The sequence below is a fragment of the Ursus americanus genome, chromosome 18 (genome assembly GCF_024610735.1).
Source record: "Ursus americanus isolate L20-20 chromosome 18, mUrsAme1.1.p, whole genome shotgun sequence".
NCBI lineage: Eukaryota > Metazoa > Chordata > Mammalia > Carnivora > Ursidae > Ursus > Ursus americanus.
The window spans coordinates 36,523,210-36,547,444 of NC_142144.1; the positions used below are offsets into that span (position 1 = coordinate 36,523,210).

Sequence of the window (24,235 nt, forward strand, 5' to 3'; positions counted from 1 at the left end):
AGCATGGTAAAGCCATACAGATATAAGGAAATAACGCTTTCATTAAATGCCTGGACAGAATTTTCTAAGCTCTGTTATAATATGGTGGGCACAGAGTTGGGATGTGGAATTTTAAATCATACCTTCTGGGTAGCTTTCTCACTCTAATATTTATATGTATCTATCATGAGTTGTACCAGCCTTACTGTCAGTGGTTTATTATAATAATAAAGACACCGTATGTAAATTGGATGTTTTCTAAACTATATTCCCATAGATTTTGTGACATTAAAACACCCATTTCCCACAAACACACACATGCTACACTGTATTAAGGAATAGCGGAGGGTTATTAACCATTGGGTTGGTTTCCTAGGCACGTTTATGTTTAGGGCTTATTAGAAGACATGGAATCGTGTTTCTCTCCTGAAAGAAGTAGTTCGTTGTTAAGGAAGTATCTGAGACTATACCCAAGTTTGGAGTAATGTCTACCAAGGAAATTTATTAGAGCCTTAATACTCAAAGTTTTTTGTTGGGGTACCCTCTGCTTAGGACATACCAAAATTCCAGATTCCCAGTAGGAAAGCAAGTGTTCACCATAATCCACATTGTACAAACAGTAAAGGCACAGAGAGTCACTTTTATCTGATATGAGTGCTTGGCAACCTTTGCCTAGAACATATTAAAATTGTGTTGCAGGCACTGGCCAAGAGCCATTAGCAAGGTGGCATTTCTGATGCCAGCTATAGTCCTATGTTAACCTTTTTCTGCAGACCCACTGCAGTGGGTGATAAGAGTTTTAGATTTGTACATGCTATTCCCATATTCTTTATAAATCCTGTCTTTTTTATACATGCCTCTAACATAAAGTAAAAAAATAGATTCATCTAAGGTGGAAATATACTAAGTCATGGGTTGGCAAACCTTCAACTGGATCTGTCACCTGTGTTCATAAGTACTGTTCTATTGGAACACAGCCATGACCATTCATTATGTATTGTCTTATAACTGCTTTCAGTCTACAAAGGGAGAGTTGAGTAGTTACTAACAGATGGCCTTCAAAGCCTAAAATATTTACTACCTGGCTCTTTGCCAGAAAAAATTGCCAACTTCTATGTGATTTGAAAATCCTGTAGACAAAAGGCTAACTTCCTTTATAACAAAGCGTAACTAAAAATAAAGGAGACTAAACAAAGTAAAAAAAAAAATGGTCAAAGCGGTATTGTCAGAGATCATAGGCAAAGAATACTGGAGTATATGAAATGATGCCTCATTGAATTTATATCATTTTAATTTGCACCTTTTATGCCATTTTCCATCATTTAAATTAGGAAGGATAAAAGTTGTTGGTATCACAGCATATTAAAAAGTGTGTGTTCTATTTATTGAAAGAATTTTAAAGTGTTTGTCAAAATTTAAAATAGAGTTGCTCTTTGAACCAGTAACTCGGTTTTAGTTGTTGATCCCACAGGTATATTTGCACTTGAGCAAAATGTCTTACATAAAAATACATTCATTGCAGCATTGTTTTTCTAAGCTAGGTACTGGAAAACCTAAAAGTCTGTTAATATAATACTAGTTTTAAAAATCGATGCCTAATGTACACTGAACTACTATTTGGGCATAAAAATGAAGTAGCTCTTCATATGTTGATATGTAACAGTTTTTGAAAACCAAATGGTTTGTGAGGAAGCTATATATATATAATATATATAATACATATATATATGTATTGTGCGTACACGTGTGTGTGTGTCTGTGTGTGTCTGTGTATGTGTTTTGAAACGGTATCTCTGAAGATATTTAAGAAACTGGGTACAATGTCTGCCTCTGTGGAGTGAATCTGGGGATAGGGTTGAAAGGGTGATTTATAGTTATACACATTTTTTTACCTCTTGGATTTTGTAATATCACGTTAGTTACTGAAAAACATAATAATTTAACAGTTTTGTTAAAATCTATAAAGCAACAAAAATATAATTCTCTCTTAGCTAAAGGCCAAATGTGTGGCAACTCCATGCTCTTTTTACCCACTCCATGTGTCTTAATGTAAACTGCATCTCCTGTCTGCATAAGAAATTATCTGCACACCATTCAGGCATCCTTTTCCATTTATCATATGCCTGTTGCGATACATCTCACACACACACACACACACACACACACACTTAGGGGACTCAGGTAGAAGGTTTTTGGGAGAAAGAAGTGGTGACTACAATCTTTCACTCTTAGTCATGGTGGGAGAGGGAGCTCTAAGCCCACGTTCCTAAATAATTGATTGTTGCTTACTTTCCCTCTCCCTTTACATATTTCATAGACTTCAAATCTCAGCCTGAACCATCCCCGGTTCTTAGTCAATTGAGCCAGCGACAGCAGCACCACACTCAGGCCGTTGCTGTTCCTCCTCCTGGGTTGGAGTCCTTTCCTTCCCAAGTGAAACTGCGAGAGTCAACACCCAGAGACAGTACCTCCACTGTGAACAAACTTCTGCAGCTGCCCAGCATGACTGTAGAAAACATTGCTGTGTCTACCCACCAGCCACAGCCTAAACACATCAAACTACCGAAGCGGCGGATACCTCCAGCTTCTAAGGTGTGTTGTCCAGAACTCATAGGCCCAGTGGTGGATGTATTTTAACATTTAGCTCAAGGGTTGGGTTAGTAAGTCTCAGAAATGGTGACGACGTATTTTTTTTCAAGCATACAGCTTACTTCTTAATGAGGAATTGGCCATTTCTGAGTGGCTGGGCTAGTATTAGAGGGAATGGTTTTGTGTTGGAGACAGAGACTGTTCATTCAGATTACAGGACCTGGCTCAGAGAATCTGCTGGTCTTGTGTATTTGCCTGTGTCTCGTAGGTAGAGAGTAAGTGGTTTTTTGGCTAGATAGTGCTTTCATCAGTGGCCTGCTCTCCTCCCTTCACTCACCCACCACCGGCCCGCCCGCCCCCCTTCTTTGGCTTTTGCTCTAAGAAGCAGTGCGTGGCACTGACCATTCTGCTGTTAACTTCTCGTTTTTCTCTTCTCTTTGTTTTTGAGATATCCTATGGCTTTTTCCTTCTTTTGGGCATCTTGCTCCTTGTTCCTCCAGTAGTGCTCTGGAAAGCCAGTACTTGTTTGGCTCTGTTATGGCCTCTGGGACTTGGACTCTCTGATCTTTGTTCCTGACATGATGGCTCTGCTTTTTCAGATCCCAGCTTCTGCAGTGGAAATGCCTGGTTCAGCAGATGTCACAGGATTAAATGTTCAGTTTGGCGCCTTGGAATTTGGATCAGAACCTTCTCTCTCTGAATTTGGATCAACTGCAAGCAGTGAAAATAGTAACCAGATTCCCATCAGCTTGTATTCAAAGTCTTTAAGGTACACATCTTCTTATTTCTCTGGCTTTGACTGAATTAAGTCCCTTGTTGGCAAAGTAAAACAAAACAGAGCCTAAGAAATCACCTGCTGGAGACAGTATACCCTGTGGTGGGGGGTTTGTGCACCCATGACTAGTATCTAATTCCAGAACTTTTCTTCCATCATCCTAAATAAAAACCCTGTTCCTGTTAGCAGTCACTCCCAATTTCCCCCTCCCTTCATCCTCTGGCAACTAATCCTCTGTCTCTGGATTTGCCTGTTCTGATATTTCATAAAGCAGAATCAGGCAGTATGTGGCCTTTTGTGTCTGTCTTCTTTTACTTGGCATGGTGTTTTCAAGGTTCATCCATGTTGTAGCTTGTATGCATTTTATTTCCCAATAGTGTTTCATTGTGCAGCTATGTCACATTTTGTTTATCCGTTCATTAGTGGATGGACATTTGGATTGTTTCCACTTTTTGGGTATTACGAATCATGGTGCTGTGAATATTCATTTTCAAATTTTGTGTCCTTTCAGTTCTTCTGGATATAGACCTAGTAATTGCTGGTTCTTTGCTAACCCTTATATTAACATTTGAGGAACCAGCAAACTTTTTTCATAGCGGCTGCAACATTTAACATTCCTTTTTTTTTTTTTTTTTTTTTAAGATTTATTTTTTTATTTGACAGAGAGAGAGAGAGAGAGAGCCAGCGAGAGAGGGGGAACACAAGGAGGGGGAGTGGGAGAGGAAGAAGCAGGCTCTTAGTGGAGGAGCCTGATGTGGGGCTCGAACCCAGAATGCTGGGATCACGCCCTGAGCCGAAGGCAGACGCTTAACCACTGCGCTACCCAGGCGCCCCAACATTTAACATTCCTACCAGTAACCTGTGAGGGATGCAGTTTTTGTACAGCTTTGCCAGCATGTATTTTCCTTCAGTGAAATGGTTCCTAAGTAGAGAAGCCCAGATTTTAGATTTTATTAATTTCTCTGCTCCCCAGAGCTGAAAGCTGGCATTTGCTCTTTTTAAAAATGTTTTCAGGGGGAGCCTGGGTGGCTCAGTCAGTTAAGTGTTTGCCTTCAGCTCAGGTCATGATCCTAGGGTCCTGGCATTGAGCCCCACATCAGGCTGTCTGCGTAGTGGGGAGCCTGCTTCTCTCTCTCCCTCTGGCTGGTCGTGCTCTTCTCTTTCTCTCGCTCTCAAACAAACAAATATGTAAAAATATAAAAAATATTTAAAAAATTTTTTTAAATCTTTAAAAAAATTGGTTTCAGACTTTTGGATTCCTTACAGATTCTTAAGGATTCTTAAAGATCTTCCTCTGCCTGTCATTTAAATTAGGTGGGTCTGATTGGGCAGGGAGGGATGTTTTGAATATGCATCCTTAATACAGTCAAAGAATGCAGTAGTATAAATTTGTAGGTACAGACATGTTTATTTAATTTATAGTATGGCAGTAAAGTAATGAAATAGTACTTGATGAACCCATGTAAAGTGACACAAATTTATGTCCAAATCTTTTTATTTTTTCTAGTGATTCTTTGAATACCTCTCTACCAATGACCAGTGCAGTACAGAACTCCACGTATACAACTTCAGTCATTACCTCCTCCAGTCTGACCAGCTCATCACTGAGCTCCACTAGTCCAGTAACAACGTCTTCCTCCTATGACCAGAGTTCTGTGCATAACAGAATTGCATACCAAAGCTCTGTGAGTCCATCTGAGTCAGCTCCGGGAACCATCACGGTAAGTGGTCTTTCAGGTTTCTTCTTGTAGGAAGTCCTAGCTGGAGGGTCATTGTTTAGTTTGGGAAATTGAGGGTTTTAGATGAGATTTTCTTTTAGAAATTGGCTAACCTTTTTAAGATTTTATTTTATTTTTTTAAAGATTTTAATTATTTGACACAGAGAGAGAGCGCGCGCACACAAATAGGCGGAGCGGCAGGGAGAGGGAGAAGCAGGCGCCTTACTGAACATGGAGCCTGAGGGGCTTGATCCCCAGGACCCCGGGATCATGACCTGAGCAGGCAGGTGCTTAACCAACTGAGCCACATAGGTGCCCCAAGATTTTATTTTTTAAGTAATCTCTCCACCTAACATGGAGATCAAACTCACGACCCCAAGATCGACAGTCGAATGCTCTACCGACTGAGCCAGCATGGCACCCCCTAGAAATTGGCTAACCTTTTGAATAAGATGCTTATAGTTTGTTGAGTTTACTAATAGTGGGCTGTGGTGTGAAATCTGCATTTTTTTTTTTTAAAGATTATTTATTTATTAGACAGAGACAGCCATCGAGAGAGGGAACACAAGCAGGGGGAGTGGGAGAGGAAGAAGCAGGCTCCTAGTGGAGGAGCCTGATGTGGGGCTCGATCCTGAAACGCCAGGATCATGCCCTGAGCCGAAGGCAGACGCTTAACAACTGCGCCACCCAGGCGCCCCTGAAATCTGCATTTCAAGCACCCATACACAAGAGTGTATGAATGGACTCAGATAGCATAAGGATACATCCCAAATTGTCCATAGTGCTTTGCATGGGGTTTTGGGGCGGGGGTGGCTGGAGACAAGACGGACTTATAGTCTTATTTGTAATATTCTAGTTTCCTGAAAGGCAGAGATGTTCAAGCGTTACTAGTGAGAGCTACTTTTCTTTAAAAATTATTTCAATTTTTAATTTAAATTCTAGTCACCATATATGGTAAAATTCTGTAGTAGTTAATTTAAATTAAATAAACAATTACAGTTTTAGTTCCTCAGACATACCACATTTTAAATGCTCAACATTGCGGCACCTTGGTGGCTCAGTCAGGGTCCTGGGATCGAGTCCTGTATCGGGCTCCCTGCTCAGTGGGGAGCCTGCTTCTCTCCCTCCCTCTGCCTGCTGTTCTCCCTGCTTGTGCAATCTCTCTCTCTGTCAAATAAATAAAATCTTAAAAAACAAAACAAAAAAAAACCACAAAAAACAATTCAATATCTATAGTGGCTACAGTATAGGAACACACACATGTCTGTATAGAATATTCCTTCTATTGCAGAATGCTTCCTTGTACAGTACTGGGCTATAGTTTCTGAAACAAATCACACGATGTGCTGTCCAAGCTTAAGTGTATGTCATCTGCTCACGTTTTCAATTCCAGCCCTGATTTCACCTGGTCTGTTGCTTGCTCATGTCATTACTCACCTCATTCCTTGCCTGGATAGTTGAACTGAGACTCTGCAGATTTCTTATCTCTCCTGACCATTTGGTATTTCTTTACTTTTGCTCCCACCATTCTTCTGCCTAGAATTACCCCCACCACAGATAATGTAGTTCCCATGTTGTATCAGTTTGTCCATTGTTTTTTAAAAGTGATTTTCAAAGTGGAATAAAATATTCCTAAGGTTTGGTGGCTGCTCTTTTTCTGTTACCCTTTTTTATTTCTGTTTGGTGTAGTTTTGAGAACACTTCTTTGTGTGTCACCGTCTGTGCTGTTTTGGATGTACGTGCTCAATGTTATGTCCATGCATTTAGTGTGTAGTGAACCCTAGTTTAGAGGGAGGCAGAGGGTAACATTTTGATTGTTCTCTACCTATCTGTATATATTGGTAGGGTGTATTGTGATTCCTTTTACCTGACCTCAGTCTTTTTACTCATTTTTGTTTTTCTCCCCCTCAAAGTTCTGATCTTTTATAGTCTACATTTCTTGTAAATAACTTCAAATTGTTTTAAGGAAAACACGTTGTAAATAACATTTCTTGAACAGAAATTGTATTGGATTTGGGTTAATACAGAGGCAACATCTATAAGGTTTGTCTTTTTCTTTAGTGGTTTTTTTTTTTTTGGTTTTGTTTTTTTAAGATTTATTTTATTATTTGAGAGAGAGAGACAGAGATAGAGCACGAGCGGGGAGGAGAGGGAGAAGCAGGCTCTCCACTGAGCAGGGAGCCGGATGAGGGGCTCCATCCCGGGACCCTGGGGTCATGACCTGAGCCTAAGGCAGACGCTTAACTGACAGAGCCACCCAGGCGCCCCATTCTTTAGTAGTTTTGACATTTATAAGACAGAAATCTCCGTCAGCTTCCTTTTCTCATCCAGGGATAGTGTCTGAGTCTTATAGGCTCCACTGTCATTCACTCTGCCTGTTTCCCTTGCTCAGTCTGTGGAAAGTTTCCTTGTGACGGTGCCTCCTTCTATGTGTCTTGGTTCCAGGAAATAATGCCGACTAGTTGTTTCCAGATTCTGCTCTATTTGGTTACTACCACACTCTGCTAACTAGCTCTTTCCCTACCCAGTCAGAGAAGCTAGGTTACAAAGTAACATCTCTTTCTCTCTGAGAACCATTTTCCATTTCATTGGGAAACATTTTTTTTCATGCATGAGTGGTACTCAGGAGACAGAATGTGCATGATACAGAAAGGTGTGGTGATTGCAGTATAGTGAGTTCCTAAGTTTTTTGCGCTACTTAATAATTTTTAGGACTGTTTCATTGCTTCCTGTGATTTGAGTCTTATGGTGTGTCCTTGTTAGTTCCCTGAATACCCAGTCTGGTTTTCAAAAATGTCAGCTCTTGGGGATTTACTAAGAATATGTTGTTATTACCTCTTTTTTTTATTAAGAAACAAGATAAAGCAGGCCATCGTTTCTTGACTGATCTATACTTCTTATGTTTCTGGCTAAATTCCAATAGAAACTCAGCTAAGTTGTCTTTTGATTTTTGTGGTTTTACTTACTTTCTTATCCTTTCCTTATAGAATGGACATGGTGGTGGTCGAAGTCAGCAGACAGTAGACAGTAAGTATATAAACAAACTGTTCTTGTTTTGGCTGGTGGGAATCAAACAGAAAAAGAGTATAGCTAACATGATGGGGAAAACAAGGGGCCGGCGACTAATTCTGCAAAAATAGTCCTTTTGCATTTTTTCTGAAGTTACTTACTGATCCATCACATTGGCATCCTTTCTTTGGCAGGGTTTACAAGCTCAGCTAGAGATGCCCGTGTGAGTAGATTGTAGCTGATGGTATTATGAGAAATGTCGTAAGTACAGCAAGGAGGAGGTGATGGCCTCATCCTACTCAGTTCTAGTTGACTGCACCCCAGGTGTAGAGTGTGGTGTGGATTTAAAAGATGCTTTGCTTAGAGGTACAGGTTACGGTACCGTCATAGAGCTCTCCAGTACCGTGAAGGAGTCTAAAGCAAAAATTTGGGGTGCTAGTTCAGGCAGCTGCTCATTGCCTTCAGGATCTCGTGGACTGTTGCGCAGAAGAGAGCGCACGTGCTCCTCACTATGAACGTGTGGGGAAAAGATGAGGGACCCCCTGCCCCCGATTCTAGTAAGCTCAGTGATCCCTGGAGTTGGTGCACGTGAGTCCCTGTTAGTTGTTTCTTTCCTTTGTTCTTGGCTTGGTTATCTGTGATGGTTAATGATGACTTTCATTCATTATTCAGAAGGCAAATGGGTGTCACTATTGGGTGAAGCTGGAAGGAATTTACTTTTTTTTTTTTAAGGTTATTTATTTATTTGAGAGAGAGAGACCACAAATAAGCAAAGGGAGAGGCAGAGGGAGAAGCAGGCTCCCCGCTGAGCAGGGCCCCCCTATGCGGGGACTCCATCCCAGGACCCTGGGATTATGACCTGAGCCGAAGGCACATGCTTAACCAGTTGAGGCACCCAGGTGTCCAGACTTTCCGGGGCTCCAGGATTTTTGGTAGTGTGGACGTGGAATTTCATCAGTCCAAGAGGAGGCCTCAGTTGGAATTAAAGTGACACATGTGTTTTACTCAGAATTGGTTTTGATACTGCTGGGCTGCTGGAGCTGTTTGGAGGTATTTTGGTAGCTCTGAGAATTTCTCATGTCAGGGAACATTCTCCTTCCACAAGCCTTGGTGGCAAGTTTCTTTCCTGATGGCGTGAGATTGAGAACACATAGAGGTATCCTAGAGTATTTGGAGATTTTTTTTTTGTTTTCAGTTATCTCTACACCCAAAGTGAAGCTTGAACCCACAACCCTGAGGAGTCACTCGCTCTACCAACTGAGCCAGCCAGGCGTCCCGATTGTTTGGAGATTTTAATTAATTTCTTTAGAGGTTGGGGAGGGACAGAGGAAGGGGGAGAGTCTAAAGCAGGTGTCACACCCAGCTTGGAGCCCAGTGCAGGCCTGGATCTCACAACCCTGAAATCATGACCTGAGCTGAAATCAAGAGTCAGGCGCTAAACCAGCTGAGCCAGCCAGGCACCCCTATTTGGGGATTTTAAATGATATAGTGAGATATGAAATGTCTAGATAACATAGTGTGCATTTTATCTCCATCTGTGTCTGCTCCCCACGCCCCCGCCCCCCGCCCCCCCGTTCTTTGAGAGGCTTCTTAGGAACTTGTTAATCACTGTGACCCAAGACCTAGGGAGGTCAGTTATGGGGTCTGAGTTTTGGGTCAGGGGCATCTGTGGTGTTTTCTTCCGGTATCTGTAACAAAACAGGTATCATGTTTGGAATAGACTCGTCAGTAAAAAATAAGCCTCTAGACTGTAAGGACTCCTCTAAGAATGGGCCAAGTTGTGTGTTGACCCTGTTGCTACCTGTGTTTGTTTTCAAATCGTCCTTCTTTGTAGAGACTAGCTGTTTTCCATTGGGTTACCAGGGAGTCGTGCGGGTGGGTAAAGGTTATTCTTCCTTCCTAACTGGAAAAGACAATGATGCTTTATATCCAAGCACATATCTGAGTTATATGTGTGGATAGAATTAAAACTGAGTCTTTTCTACAGCTAGGACTTATCATATTTATGTTCTTCTGGAAGCCTAATAGCCTCCTTTATGTGCTCTGAGGGCTTTGATTAAGGAAATGCTCACCGTGCACATGAAAGTGGGTGTTGACGGTGGCTTTTAGGCATCTGTAACACTCCACAATGTATATACCCTGGGCTCTCAACCCCCATTTGCCCTGAATTGGCTGTGAGTTTTCCCAGGTCAGCCTGATTTAATACTGGTTTGATAGAAGCAAAGACCTAACCCTTTGACGGTCTTGCCTACCAGATTTGTACCATCCCTCGTTGTGCCTTTTGAGATAAATTTGCCTCACATTCTGATCCTGTGTATCAATCTCAGAGCCTCTTGCCCTTTCTGGTGCAGCTCGGGGTTGGGTGCCTTTAGTTAGAAGTACGTCTCCATTATAGGACAGTTCAGGGTTGGTTCTAAAGCTATCATTTCCTGCTCTTGGCCAAGTCCTGTTTGTCTGACCTTCACGTGTCATTTTTATTAGTTGTAACTGACAGAAAATGCTTGGGCATTTTCCCCGGGGAATGTAACTTTATGTACGTTTCTCAAACCGATCCTGATGTGTCACAGGACACTGAGCATATTTCAGATACTTACGATTGGTTCTGGAGCTAAACTGATCTGTTTCTTACAGCAGCTTCATCTGTTCCAGCTCCAAAGACAGCAGACCCTCCCTCCGCCCTCCCATCTGCGGGCTCCCTGCCCAGCAGCACTTCCTGCACCGCGCTTCTGCCCTCTGCACCCCAGCACACTGCCACTTTGCCCTCCATGTCCCAGCCTGGTGACCTGGCCAGCAGCCCCCTCTCTCAGCTTAGCAGGTATGGAGAAAATACGGGCCTAAAGTGAGAGGCACACTGGGGCGAAGTCCTGAACCCTTATAGACAGCAGCCAGTGGCCATGAACAAAACCCTCTCATTGCCCCCAGCCCTGACAGCCTGGTCTTCAGCAGTAATGCATCAGTGTGGACGTTTGGGCTGCGCGTGGTCTCATAAGTACTGGATGTGTAACCCTGGCCTACTTGTAATGCCCCTGCTATCGCAGAGTCCCGGGACCCCGGGAATGGGGTGGGGCCAGGGAGTCGCTCCTGCTACTCTTGGACCCCTCAGGAGTGTGCCCTGAGCCAGGCCTCTCCTCTCGGCTCTGGGCTTGAGTCATTGCGATGTGAAGTGAGAATGAGGTTTGATATTTGAGCAGGTCTTTCACTTGCTCTTGTCCTGGCTTCAGAGAGTGAATGATTAGAACAGGGTGTAGGAGAATGGATTTTCTTTGGTCCTTATCGTGTATCTTCAGAGTAGAGTATACCTCTTCCCCCCTTAGGCAGGAAGAAAGGCCTTTGATTTTGAATTTTGGATTTGATGGGAGGTCAGGCTCTGGCTATGGCATGGGGCGGGAGGAGGGGTTTGAACATAGGAACTTCTTCCCTTGCACACAGATTGAATGGGGTCTCCATGGCTGGCAGCGTTCTTAGTGCAGTCCTGTTCTTACTTTTTACAGTCTAAAGAGCGAATGATTTTAGTTGGCTGAAGCTGGCTCTGGAGGTTTCCCAGGCCATGATATCCCAGATCCTCATGGTGAATGCCCCTTTAGATCATTTCTAAACATCTCAACACCTGGTCTGGGCCCCAGTGTGATGATGAATAATGGGTGTGAAGCCAGGGCTCCCCTTGGAGGGATGGGGCAAATATATATATATATATATATTTTTTTTTTTTTTTTTAAGATTTTATTTATTTATTTGACAGAGATAGAGACAGCCAGCGAGAGAGGGAACACAAGCAGGGGGAGTGGGAGAGGAAGAAGCAGGCTCATAGCGGAGGAGCCTGATGTGGGGCTCGATCCCACAACGCCGGGATCACTCCCTGAGCTGAAGGCAGACGCCTAACCGCTGTGCCACCCAGGCGCCCCGGGCAAAGTTATATTTAGCCCACCTGGACACATGGGCCGCTCCTGTGGGATGACTCAGTGGGGTGGACGCATGGTCCTCTGTTTTGTCTTCTAGTTCACTCTCCAGCCATCAGAGCAGCCTCTCCTCTGCACATGCAGCACTGTCCTCCAGCACATCACACACGGTAAGTGTCCTCTCTCCCCCATCATCCCCCACCTTGCTCAGAGGGCTCGGAGCTTAGTCCTGTGCAGGTGGGGCTTTGGTTTGTGGGTTTTGAATGTCTAAGATAATCTCGAACAGCTCAGGTGTATTATCTCTAGGTGTGCGGTTTGAGCTGTTGATTTTCCTAGGCACCATGGAGGACGTCTTGCTTCCTAAACTGTACTTTGTGGAGGAATTGCTTCTCCAGAGTTGATCTGTGATCATCAGGGCTCTTGGGTCTGGATTTGTTCCTAAGCATTTACTGAGCTCCCTGTTGGTTAGAGGAGCCTCTTGAACATACTCTGGGGTTGGTCATGTTGAGGTGTTTGCAAGCTTTTCAGAGCAAAGTAGGCTTATCGCTAACTTCGGCTTGTGCTCTACCAAAAGTCAAGTTGCATCAAGAGCACTGTTGTAGGTTACTTTCTGTTACTTTGGGGAGTAACCTCTCTCTCTCATTATAGAGCGAATGTTGGGAGGGAAAAGGGAGAGCTTGTGTGAGGACTAGCTGTCTTTTGCCACATGCACCTGTGCATCTCTCTTTCTCTGAGACTCATAGCCCTGGCTCTTAGCCCAGTCAGTGTAACTGCATTCCAGTGTGTTGGTGCTCATGGGGACTTTCCTCCTTGTGGCGTGAGGTATTCTGTGCACTCCTCCTTTGTGCCCTCTCAGGCCATCCTCCTCAGCTCAGAGGCAGACTTTGGGAAGGTCAGTAGTGAAGAGGGAAGCCTGGAGTGTGGAGAGGCAAGCATGGAAGTACGAGTGGGATGCCAGTTGGCCAGGGTCCTGATGTGCCAAAGATTAACCCTGGGTGACAGTTACTGAAGTGTGGCTTCTCATTTTTTTTTCTTTTAAGATTTTATTTATTTATTTGACAGAGAGAGAGACAGCCAGCGAGAGAGGGAACACAAGCAGGGGGAGTGGGAGAGGAAGAAGCAGGCTCCCAGCAGAGGAGCCTGATGTGGGGCTCGATCCTGTAATGCCGGGATCACGCCCTGAGCCGAAGGCAGACGCTTAATGACTGAGCCACCCAGGCGCCCCTGAAGGGTGGCTTCTCAGAGCGCAGAGTTGAGGGCACAGTTTCAGTGGTGGGTGTGTGTAGCTTGTGGTAGAGGAATGAAAGGTGGTGAGATGGTGAAGAGGCAGGGTGGTAGTGGGGTGCTTCACTCAGGCTGGGGGACCCTGAGCATAAGGGTAGGCAGACAGGAACCGAGAACAGATAACAGGAGATGGATCCCCAAGCAGGGAAGGAAGGTTGGGGTACAGATCAATAGAGGAGGGATTAGAAATTTGGGAAATTTGTGTCATCTGAAGAAGAATTCATTTGCTACAGAATGGAGGAGTGATGGCCAAGGGTCAGCTCTCTCCTTCTATCAGGATGTGGCTAACATTGTGGTTTTCAAATTCGAGTTTTCCTAGTGAAATCTTGCACATAATTCCTTGTCATAAAACACATAGATCACCATCTTTACAGCAGAGCGCAGTGTGGACACCTCTGCCCTTGGAGTAAGTGACTGGCCCCTGTCTTTGCCTGCTGTTTGGCCGGTGGGAGCTGTGGCTGGGCGCCATCACGAGCCCTGGAGAGCTGGCCCCCTGTTGCGTTGGAGCCAGTGTTCTTGCTCACGTGGGTTCGCCGGTCTCTGTGTCTTAGCAAGAAACTCTAAACCGCCACAGCCAGAATGGCTTCATCCAGGGAGTCCCACGCTTTGTCATGTGCCAGAATTGCAGCTTTGCTCATATAGTTAAAAGATTCAGTAATGAAAAGTAGGAAGAGATACATGCTGACGTGTGTTTCTGTGTCATGTCTGCTTGGTTCTCCCCCTCTTCCTACTATTTCCTTATCCACTGGAGTGTTTTGTTTTTGTTTTTGTTTTTTTAACCCATAAAATAGGAAATGCATACACAGTCACTTTCCCTCTGCCTCTTGCCCTTTTTTTTTTTTCCCCCGTAACATATTTGGGAGTGTTCCCTAGATAGAGTCCTTCAGCATTTCCCCCCATTTATCAGCGTTTCTGAGCTGTTTCTGTGTTGAAATGTAGACTGTCTTCTTTTCCCGTAGCTCTGCTGCATCACGTTACTAAATCCCTCTTTCACTGATGGAGCTGTAGGGCCGTTTTCTGTCTTGAAGACTATAAACAGCGTTACATTCGATAACTTTCTACCTTTGTCGCTTCCTGTGTGCTGCTGTGTCTGCAGGGCAGTCCTGGAGGTTGAATCTCCGGGCATTTGATGTTTTATACAAATTGCCGAATTGCTCTGCACAGTGATTCTAACCTGTTTACCTCCCACTGACAACGAAGGAGATGTGCTGTTTCCCTACCACCTCCTGAAATTGTGTTACTTTTAAATATTTTTATGTTTCCCATGTGTTAATTGAAAAACGACCTGTCAGTACAGCGTGCAATTGAATGAGATTGAACATCTTTTCTTATATATTGGAAAGCCATTAAATTTCCTTTTCAGTGAGTTCTTCATGTCGTTCATTTTTCTGTCAGGTCCTTGGTGTCTCTTTCTAGGCAGTCCATATTCAGGAGACTAGAAAGTAGCCCTTTGTGATGGGAGGTGCAGATACTTTTTTCAGGTGTGTCATTTTATTTTGGACTTTTGTATGGTCAGGTACGTCAGTCTTTTCGTACTCTGTCATAAGTAGGTCTTTCCCCCTTGAAGTTTATGAAGGAACTCTCCATGTTTTCTCCTGCCCTTTGTGTCTCTGTGGAAGGGTTAGTGCAGCTGTGGTTTTCCCGGCCGTTTCTGAGGAAAAGCGCCCCTTTGGGGCCACTGTGTGAGCTGTTTAAAATGGAGTAAAGGCCAGTTAGGCCAGCCCCTCATGGGGAGGGGAGGTGAGGAGCAGGGACAGGAGCTCTGTCAGGTTCATTTGGAGGTAGGAAAGGCTTGCTGGATGACTGGAGTTCCTTTCATTTTCTAGTAAGCTGCTCTTGTGGATTCCCCCTCTCCCCAGACTAGGAAACAGTAATTTTTTGTCCTGTGGTAAAAGGAGTTGAAAAGATCTATGACCAGTGAAACGTAGGCACAGTGGTCAGAGCTGTTCCTGATTCTGTAGCAGGTGTTCAGCCTGGCTCTGTGCGGAAGAATGTGGAGTGGGTGCTGGGACAGGTTGGTCTAGCCTCCTCCTGCCCCTGGGGCTCTTCTCACCCAGCTTCCGTCAGTCTAGGCTGCCCCAGGAGACCATGATTTTGGCTATCTTCCCCTTGTCCTGGATGTCACGACCCTAAGGTCAGTGCTCAGTTGGGTAGGGCAGCCTGTGAGACTGGGACCTACATAGCACCATCTGTGTAGTGGAAGACAGGGTGCACGGTTGTCCCCCCTTCTCCTGGGGCTTCCTGTTCCTGAGGCTTCTCCTCCAGGAGTTTCCAGACTACTACTTTGTTCTGTACATGCTGTGGTTTGAAGGCTGTTCTCAGCCTTGTTTTGCCCAACCAGGTGTGCCTCTTCAACCCGCCCCTCAGCCCTTGAAGCCCTTTCTGGTACCTTGTTCCTAGCTGGAATCGAGCAGCTGGGCAGGCTTCCTGGAACACTTTAGAGCTTTTGTTGGGTTTCACCCTTCCTTCCTATGTGGATCCTGTCGAACAGGCAGAGACGCAGGCCGTGCCCTTCTAGGTAGGTCCTGGTGGCCTGCGTGGTGTCCCCAGGTTCTGGAGCAAAGGCCTTTCTTGGGCCCCTGTGACTTCCAATTCAGAATAGTTAGGAAGCCCAGTAGAAGATGGCTGCCCCAGAAGGCTCTGACTTGGGCTGGGCTGCCTGTGATGCCGTGATTGACTCTCCTGAGACTTTGCTTTTCTGTGAGGTGGGTTCTCACCTCACATTATGATGGTCTGTGTTCATAGGTGACCTGAAGTTTATGTGGGGTGTCTGTACCTAATTTCAGATAGCAAAGGTTGAGCAACGATTTTTAGGAGGGTGTTGGTCCGTAAAGCTCAGCTTTAGTTGCTTGATGCTCAGCTCGTGAGTTGTGTCCCGATGGCCTTGTCTAGCTGCGGGGTGGCACAGTGAGCACTGAGCACAGAGCCCCTCAGACCGGTCTTCAGAGCGCAGACCCAAATGCCAGACACGTTCTCTTGCACTCTTGTGTTTTGCCACCAGATCCATGCGTCCTCGCTTTTTTGTTTTGCCAGCATGCCAGTGCGGAGAGCACCCCTTCCCTCCCGTCCTCAGCCACCTTTTCAACGGCAGCGACCTCTGCCTCGGGTGCCACGTCCTCAGGGCTCAGCCTGCCGAGCAGCATGAACACAGTGAACAGCCTCTGCCTGGGTGGGACCACTGTGAGCGCCCCCAGCAGCAGCACCAGGGCCACGCCCTTGGTGACCTCAGGTGTGTGCTCCCCAGACCTTCACTGTCTATCCCCCGCCCCTAGAAGGTGATGCTTGGCTTCCCACGGAGGATGCCTAGAGGTGGCTGCAGGGCATGCTGGGTAGCTACAAGCATACGAACATCCTGGTCTCCCTCCAGCCCTGTCATTGCTCCCTTGTCCTCTTTGTTCCACTGACTTCTTGAGTCCCAGTCCTTCCAGCGATGATGTGGGGATGGGTGAGACCAGTTTTCTGGGGTGGGCTTCCCCTGGGCAGGATTCCTGGTAGCCTTTGTGCTTGTAGGTCCCCTGTCTTTTCTGTCCTCACTCCTTCCTGGAGCTGAGATGGCCTGGTGACGTGGATGGACCAGGGGAACAGCTCTCTTGGGCTCCTTCTGGCCGCTTAGTATGACTGATTGTCCATCAGCCAGACTTGGGCAGTCTGTGTAGACCAAGCAGAGTGTGGTTTGGTAGAAACTGCTGAAAGCTGCCGTTGACCCAGCCTGTCCCCCTCTGCTGGCACCACCCACCCTTCATTCTGTTCTAAGGAGGCAGAGTTCCTTATATTCAGGTTTGCTCAGTGCAGTGTGATGGGATTGGGTGAGGGGTGGTGTTTCTGTCTGGGCATGGAACCCTCTGATGTGGAAAGAGGCTGAATATGGTGTCACGTGCTTTGTCTCCCCCACTTCCTGGCACAGCCTTCTGTGTTTCTCAGTTGCTGCTCTTCACTCTTGGGGGTGGCCCCATATGGGGCAGCACTGTGACCGTGAGCTCGGCGCCCCCTCCCCCACAGTAGCTGAGGCATCTCACTCTTTGTGGTGGCATCTTCATTCATTTGATTTTTGCTTTTATAGGCAAAGCACCCCCTAACCTGCCCCAGGGAGTACCTCCCCTGCTGCACAACCAGTACCTCGTGGGCCCTGGAGGACTGCTTCCCGCCTATCCGGTGAGTGTATGGTCGTATAGGTCCTGGCTGCCCTGCTCCTGTGGCCTTAGGGGGTCACACCTGGCAGGACCTGGTGAGGTGGGCCTTGGGCTGCTGCTCCTTCCCTGGAATTTCTCCCTCATCTGGACTCCATCAAGGTGTCTTCCCACAGCAGGTGATGTGAGTCCCCATGTCCTATCTCCCCAGCCTTGTTCAGGCCCCCACATGGGCCTGGGCTTCCCAGGGGATGGTACATGGTCCCTAACACCCTTTATGGTCCTCTTGCAGATCTATGGCTATGATGAGCTCCAGATGCTACAGTCACGTCTGCCAATGGTGAGTGGGCTGTGAGGGGGGCTGGGGGGATTTGTCCCTCTTCCCTAGGCCTTCATTGCCGCCCTGCTGAGAAAGCTGCTGGCATTCGGGGGTTGTGCATCAGGTCACTGTAGCTGGGCAGGAGTGTCCTGTGCTTACCACTTGGGAACTTGGAGACCACTGGGACCTGAGGTCCCAGGAGGCAGTGCCCCCTACTACATGTGGGTCCTTCTCTTCATTTACCACCCGCCCCCGCCATTTTGAAAAAGAAAAACCATATGACACAAGATGTGGGGATGCTTGACTGCCTCTAGAGTTTTTTTTTTTTTTAGAAGTCATCTTCTTTGAAGTGCCATTGTGTCTTTGGCCTCTGAAGTGGCCATCAGTGATGCTTGTGATGGCAGCATGGCTTCTCTGTCCCCAGCTGAGTGACCCGCTGGAGCTGACACTCTTTAAGGGCCCTTTTGGATCTGACCTGCCATAACTGTTTGCAAGCATGCTGGCCCCAGGGTGTCCCTGGTTCTGCAGCCTCACTCTGAGTGAGGCCAGGGTTGCTCCTGCTTTCATCCAACCTTTGCTCCCAGGCTGAGGTGCCTGGCCTCGGTGAACAGGCCTGTAGTGGGGAGGGTGCTGAAGGAGGTGTGCTCCCTTGCCTGACAGGCCTGCGGGCTGCTGCCCCGCCACGCCTTCTTTGGTCTGGCCTTTCCCAGACTCCTGATAATTTTCAGGAGCCTAGGGCATCTGTCACATTGTTGGAAAGTAGAGAGCTGTTTGAACACCCTTGCTCGATGTGATCTTTCCTATTCCCTGAGGGAGAGGTTTCCCCCCCAGTGAGGTGTCCTTCCTCAGGCTCTTTCCCGTTGGCTGCCCCTTGCTCTGCTTGCCCACAGAGAGCTCACGGAGCTGCAGGTTTCCCTTCCACCTCCCGGGCCTGCTGGCTGAAGCTCTTGTCTCTCAGGAGAATGCTTCTCTACCTGCGAAGTATTTCCAGAGGCAGAGGTGGGTGGCTAGGCAGCTCTTCCCCTGGGTGCAAACTGCTGCTGCCCGTGTCCCCGAAGGACCTAGAGGGAATGTTGAAGATATGATGGCAGATTTCTAGGGTGGTCAACAGAACTTAGGGTCTCTGAGGAATGGCGTGAGCCTTCGGACTTTGCAGAGGAACCTGGAAGTGGCCCTGGCCCTCTGACTCTCATGAGGAAAGCTTGCACCCACCTTATCTAAGAGCCCCAGGCATCAGATGGAGTGTCAGAGGGGGTCCTGGTGGGGGCCCCCAGGAGGGACTCAGTGGGATCCCCACCCTGGGAGTCATCCTGCTTCGTAGTCTTTGTATCAGTTTTGTGCCTTAGAAGAAATCACCTCTGAGCCCACCTTTTGAGACACATGGTGCTCTTTTTCCCATTGTTCATTTATTAGCATCTGGTACTTTTGTACCTAGTTCCCGCCTTTGGTTTTTCTTGTTTTTCTGTGGAAGGGCTCCCCCTCCTGGTCTTGCTCTAGGCCTGTCCCCGGTTGTGTTCTTACTACCTCTATGACTTCCTGGTCCTGCCTCCTCCTGGGGTTCGGGGCTGAGGAAGCTAATGGATTTCTTGGAGGTTAAGTGGACATGAGGCTGAAGGAGGGTAGAGGTGCCATTCCTAGCCAGGCTGGCTCCTGTCTGGCTGTGACCAGGCATCGCTGCCCACGAAGAAAGCAGGAAGGCTTCCCGGGAGGCCCAGAAGCCAGGGGGCCATATGTCTAGTACTGGCAAAGCCCTGGGTGGTGAGTACGGGCCAGCTCAGGCCTCCCCTTCCCTACAGAGCTCCCACTGTTTTGTGTTCTTGGTGTCCACATTGTCGTGGCTCCTCAGTATTGCCATGACAGTGTGGGTGTTGAGGGGCCAATTCGGGACCTTTCCTGGGCTCCTCTTGGACCTGTGCCTCCCTGGCATTGCTGCTCTGACGTCTGTTAAACCCTCAGGCACCCCCTCTCCTGCTGGTTCTTTTTCAGGGTACTGTAATCCAGTCAGCTTTCCTAGCTGCTCCTTAGAATCTGTCACATAGGGAAAGCCAGTAGAGTTGGTTTGGCCGGTGGCATTTACCAGCATCCATCTGGGCCATAAATTACCCATGAGATTGGGCTGCCAGTGGCTCTGCCTGGCGAAGACTGATGGACTTGTCAGTGCGTCGGCACACTGTGTGGCCGCCACGTTGCACAACTCCGATGGGCACCATTTACTTTGAATTCGAGTGCCACCCTCTGGAGGTATGCATGTGTCCCTACAGTTCAGCCTGCCAGGGGAGTGTGGCATCACCTGGGCTACCTGCGGGGCCTGCTCTCCTGGGACTGGGGTCAGGTCCTTCTGCTGATTGAGCCTCCCTGGTCTCTCCTAGGATTACTATGGAATTCCCTTTGCCACGCCCACAGCCCTTGCGAGCCGAGATGGGAGCCTAGCTAATAACCCGTATTCAGGTTAGTCTGTTCAGGGGGCGAGGAGTGGGGTGGGGGAGTGGGGCGTGGGACTGGTCTGCATGTCATCCCAGGAATCTGGAAACAGAAGTGGAAGGGCTGAGACAGGCCTGCTAGCTTCCTGTTGAGCCAGCAGCCAGACCTGTTCCTGTTTGCAGGAGCCAGTCTGGCTTTTTTTCTGGTTGGATAAGGAGGGTGTGGGGGCAGTGATTCGAGTCAGCGTTCCTCCCTCTTCTCCTAGGTGATGTCACAAAGTTTGGTCGAGGTGACTCCGCATCCCCTGCGCCCCCCACCACACTGGCTCAGCCGCAGCAGAGCCAGTCCCAGGCCCACCACACAGCCCAGCAGCCCTTTCTGAATCCCGCGCTGCCCCCCGGCTACAGCTACACCGGCCTCCCCTACTACACAGGCGTGCCTAGTGCCTTCCAGTATGGGCCCACGATGTTTGTGAGTGTTGTGGGGGGTGTTACTCTAGTTCTGGGGACCAGAAGCAGGGAGGGAGGGAAATGACCCTACACAGTCTCACCTGGCCTTGAAGAATGTTTGAGGCAGGGGCCGAAGCTACTTTCCTGTGTGTTTTTATAGCTAGCTTGTGTCACGCTACTGAACACAGGTCCTTTGTGGTTATGCTGCCTGGGGCTAAGGCGGGGGATACTTGACCTGCTCCCCTCTGCCCTCTTCTTCCACTAATGCCTCTCCTGCTTGCCCCACCAGGTCCCTCCGGCCTCAGCCAAGCAGCATGGTGTGAACCTCAGCACCCCCACCGCCCCTTTCCAGCAGGCCAGTGGTTATGGCCAGCATAGCTACAGCGCAGGTGAGGGGTGCTCCCAGCTCAGAGCAATGCGGACGGGACAGGCTTGCCTAGCTCACACGTGCCTCTTGTACCCCCGCCATGCTAGGTTATGATGACCTGACCCAGGGGACAGCAGCGGGAGACTACACCAAGGGTGGCTATGGTGGATCATCGCAGGCACAAAACAAGTCTGCAGGTTCTGGGCCTGGCAAAGGTAGCGTCTACCCCTCCTTTCCAGGATTGAGGCCCAGAGTAGTGGTCTTCTACTTTTCCTCAGGCAAGGCTACCCCAGAGTGCCCCTGGAGGTGGGGGAGGCTGGAGCTGGGCCCAGTGGCCGTGGGAACAACTGCTTTCCCTCCTAGGAGTGTCCGTGTCTTCAAGTACTACCGGCCTACCTGACATGACCGGTTCCGTCTACAATAAGACTCAGGTGAGGAAGGATTCGGGTGGATGGGTCGGCCAGTGGGAGGTACTGCCCACGCTGGCCCCTTACTATGGTCTCTTTCCCCTGCAGACTTTTGACAAGCAGGGATTTCATGCAGGGACTCCCCCACCATTCAGCCTGCCCTCGGCCTTGGGTTCCACCGGGCCCCTGGCCGCCGGAGCGGCCCCCGGTTACGCGCCCCCACCGTTCTTGCACATCCTCCCCGCCCACCAGCAGCCTCACTCACAGCTGCTACACCACCACCTGCCACAGGATGCCCAGGTGAGCCCAGTGGTGGAGGCAGCCACCCTGCCCTGGACTGGGGGTCCTGCTCCAGCCCTTACAGCCTTCTCTTCTCCTCCTCCTCCTCAGAGTGGCTCGGGTCAGCGCAGCCAGCCCAGCTCCCTGCAGCCCAAGTCGCAAGCCTCCAAGCCCGCCTACGGCAACTCTCCCTACTGGACAAACTGAACCTTTGAAGAGAGGGGTGGGCTCGGGTGGGGCTTACCCTGGGCAGGAGAGAACACACGGAGCCCATTTCTGGGAGCCCAGCGCCCTTTCCTAGAATTCCTGAGACGTGTAACTGTGTCAGCCGAGCCTCTGTGGGGAGCCTGCCTCCCAGACTCGCTATTGTATGTAATGTATTTATGTATGTATTTGTAAATGTGATAGAAGTCTTGGGGGTGTGGGGGTACAGCTGCTACTCTTCGCCAGGTCTGCAGTCCCGACTCGAGACCCTTCTCGCTGTAGCAAATAAGCCCTTTTCCCACTTCTGCCTTCAGGCCTTCGGTGTAGCCTCCCAGCCCGCGGGCAGCTGGGAGCAGTGTCTGGAAGGGCTGCTTTAAGGCGGTTTGGGGACTGGGGTCAGGTACCAATGAAGAATCACGACTTATCTCGCTCCCTTGTAAGCCATTATTTGAGTTGCCTTCCCTGTGTAATTACTTTAGCCCCCTCCTTTTGAGAAACTGGTCCTTTTGTCATTTGTCCTGTTCCTCTCCTACCAAATCTTGATCTGGGAATAGCAGAGATATCCTTCCTGCCCAACATGAAAGTGGCACCTGTTTGTCTTCATACAGACCAGAGGCTTCTGCTCCTGGTCTTGTCCCCAAGAGACTTGCCTTTCTCTGGCTGACCATTTTTTAAAACCGTCTGAAGTTGTGCTCAGAGGTGTTCAGTCAGTCTGCTCCCTTTAGAAAAAAAAAAAAAAAATCAAAGATATGCCTTCACCTCAGTGAGAGCACGTCTCCAAGCAAAGGCTCCTCTATGCCAGTTGTCCTGAACCAGGCGGGCGACTGTTTCAGGGGTTTTCTCTTTTGCCCAATCTCCACCTAATAAAGTTCTGAGAGCATGCACGGTCTCTGTGTGGTGTGACTAAAGGGTAGCTCAGGGCAGAGGCTGTCTTCTGTTCCGGGCACCCTGGACCTCACGGTAGAGCTGAAGGAGAACTCCCGTGATTAGTCTTCTGACAACAGGTTGTGAGGGCTTAACTGGGCATTCCTCCTTCTGCCCCGGTCCGCATCCAGGGAGCGGGAAGGGGAACGAGGAGGCTGACAGGGCACGGGCAGGGGTTAGCAAAGTTCACTTTGCCGAGGCAATCTCTTACAGGGCCCGGTCAACAGGAATACCAGGGCAGGGTCATTTCTTTTCCGAACATCAGCCGACAAAATCTGAAAGGTAAGAACGAGGATATGTTTCTCGTGGCCTGAGAGAGGAAATTTGAACACCTCCCCATCTCTGTCCTTTGTTCTTCATCAACCAAACAGAATCTTGTTAGTCAAGGGATGGGGTAGAAGAGAAGACTAGCAAGTCGTGGTGGTATGAAGTGGGTAAGTGGGTCCTGGGCTAAATAGGTGCTCCGGAAAGTCCCAAGCAACCATTCGCCTGGGCCAGGATTCTCGCGCTACTTCCTGTGCTCCCAGGCCACCAGTCAGGGAGGACTCAGGGCCGTCCCCCAGCCGCGCATGGCAGGAGTGGATCGCCCTGGGAGTCTGCAGCACGGCTGTGCTCCGACCTCCAGGTGTTGCCCGAGGCATTAGAGCCTCTCACTCCTAAGTAACCCCTTCACACTGGGCTAAATAAGCGACCGGAGTGGGACATCAAATACTGGCCAAGTCGGTGTGCCCGAACGGGCCTGGGGTCAGGCTTCACTTCACCTTTTCTGCTTTTGGTCTCTAAAATCAGTGGTCATTTTATCAGATGGGGCACGTGCTGCTGGTGACCCACAGCTTGAGATCCCAGCCAGAAAAAAGGTAAGTGTTCACAAGTGAAACTAAATAGGGACTTTTTATATCTCTTGCCTGATCCCTGCTTATTAAGCAACAGGAAGTTCAAAAGACAAATGACGATGAAAACAATATGCTTACCTAGGGAGGGCAGTGGAGCACCCTCATCCCTTCAGCGACCTGCTTGTACCGGCAGATTGTGCCCTACTTAAGAATTAAGCTTAACAAATGGCTGTGTCTTTAATAACCTTTCCTAAAAGCTAGTAAGGACGGGGAATGTATATTCCGTGAAGAGGTGAGTTGAGCAAAATATCCTAAAAGGCAGGTCAGTGAGATTTGGTTTTGTGTTTTTTTTTTTTTTTTAAGATTTTGTTTATTTATTTGAGAGAGAGAGAGACAGGCAGCGAGAGAGCAGGAGCGTGGAGGAGGGAGAGAAGCACGCTTCCTGCTGAGCAGGAAGCCTGACCCCGATGTGGGGCTCGATCCCAGCACGCTGAGCCGAAGGCAGACGCTTAGCCAGCTGAGCCACCCAGGCGCCCCTGGTTTTGGTTTTTATTTTTTTCAGCTGAGTCATGGGCATAATCTGTGAGGGAACAGTGGAAGTACTGAGACCACCTTTTCATTTTCTTTAACACAAAGAAAGAAGAGGGTCATCCCA

At 48.2% G+C, this 24,235-nt stretch overlaps 1 protein-coding gene and 1 non-coding gene across 9 annotated transcripts in view; both read left to right on the forward strand.

Annotated features, from left to right (window-relative positions):
• The window catches only part of UBAP2 (ubiquitin associated protein 2), a 116,916-nt gene extending 94,211 nt beyond the window's left edge, over nt 1–22,705 (forward strand). For 6 of the 8 annotated variants that reach the window (XM_087869591.1, XM_045780204.2, XM_087869593.1 and 3 more), the window contains 16 exons: nt 2,297–2,571; nt 3,168–3,337; nt 4,851–5,064; nt 8,049–8,088; nt 10,702–10,885; nt 12,067–12,136; nt 16,284–16,479; nt 17,311–17,402; nt 17,670–17,717; nt 20,066–20,144; nt 20,383–20,588; nt 20,856–20,955; nt 21,041–21,148; nt 21,297–21,364; nt 21,449–21,640; nt 21,731–22,705. In XM_087869591.1, coding sequence (XP_087725717.1) covers nt 2,297–2,571; nt 3,168–3,337; nt 4,851–5,064; nt 8,049–8,088; nt 10,702–10,885; nt 12,067–12,136; nt 16,284–16,479; nt 17,311–17,402; nt 17,670–17,717; nt 20,066–20,144; nt 20,383–20,588; nt 20,856–20,955; nt 21,041–21,148; nt 21,297–21,364; nt 21,449–21,640; nt 21,731–21,826 — 2,138 coding nt within the window. In that variant the 3' untranslated portion in view covers nt 21,827–22,705. The remainder of the gene's footprint in view (nt 1–2,296; nt 2,572–3,167; nt 3,338–4,850; nt 5,065–8,048; nt 8,089–10,701; nt 10,886–12,066; nt 12,137–16,283; nt 16,480–17,310; nt 17,403–17,669; nt 17,718–20,065; nt 20,145–20,382; nt 20,589–20,855; nt 20,956–21,040; nt 21,149–21,296; nt 21,365–21,448; nt 21,641–21,730) is intronic. The other 2 variants (XM_045780206.2, XM_045780207.2) reach the window with 2 other exon arrangements.
• On the forward strand, nt 9,974–10,055 carry LOC123781390 (small nucleolar RNA SNORD121A). The gene has a single exon (XR_006776719.1). It is a non-coding gene; the product is annotated as a small nucleolar RNA SNORD121A (small nucleolar RNA).
• Nucleotides 22,706–24,235: the final 1,530 nt, after the last annotated feature.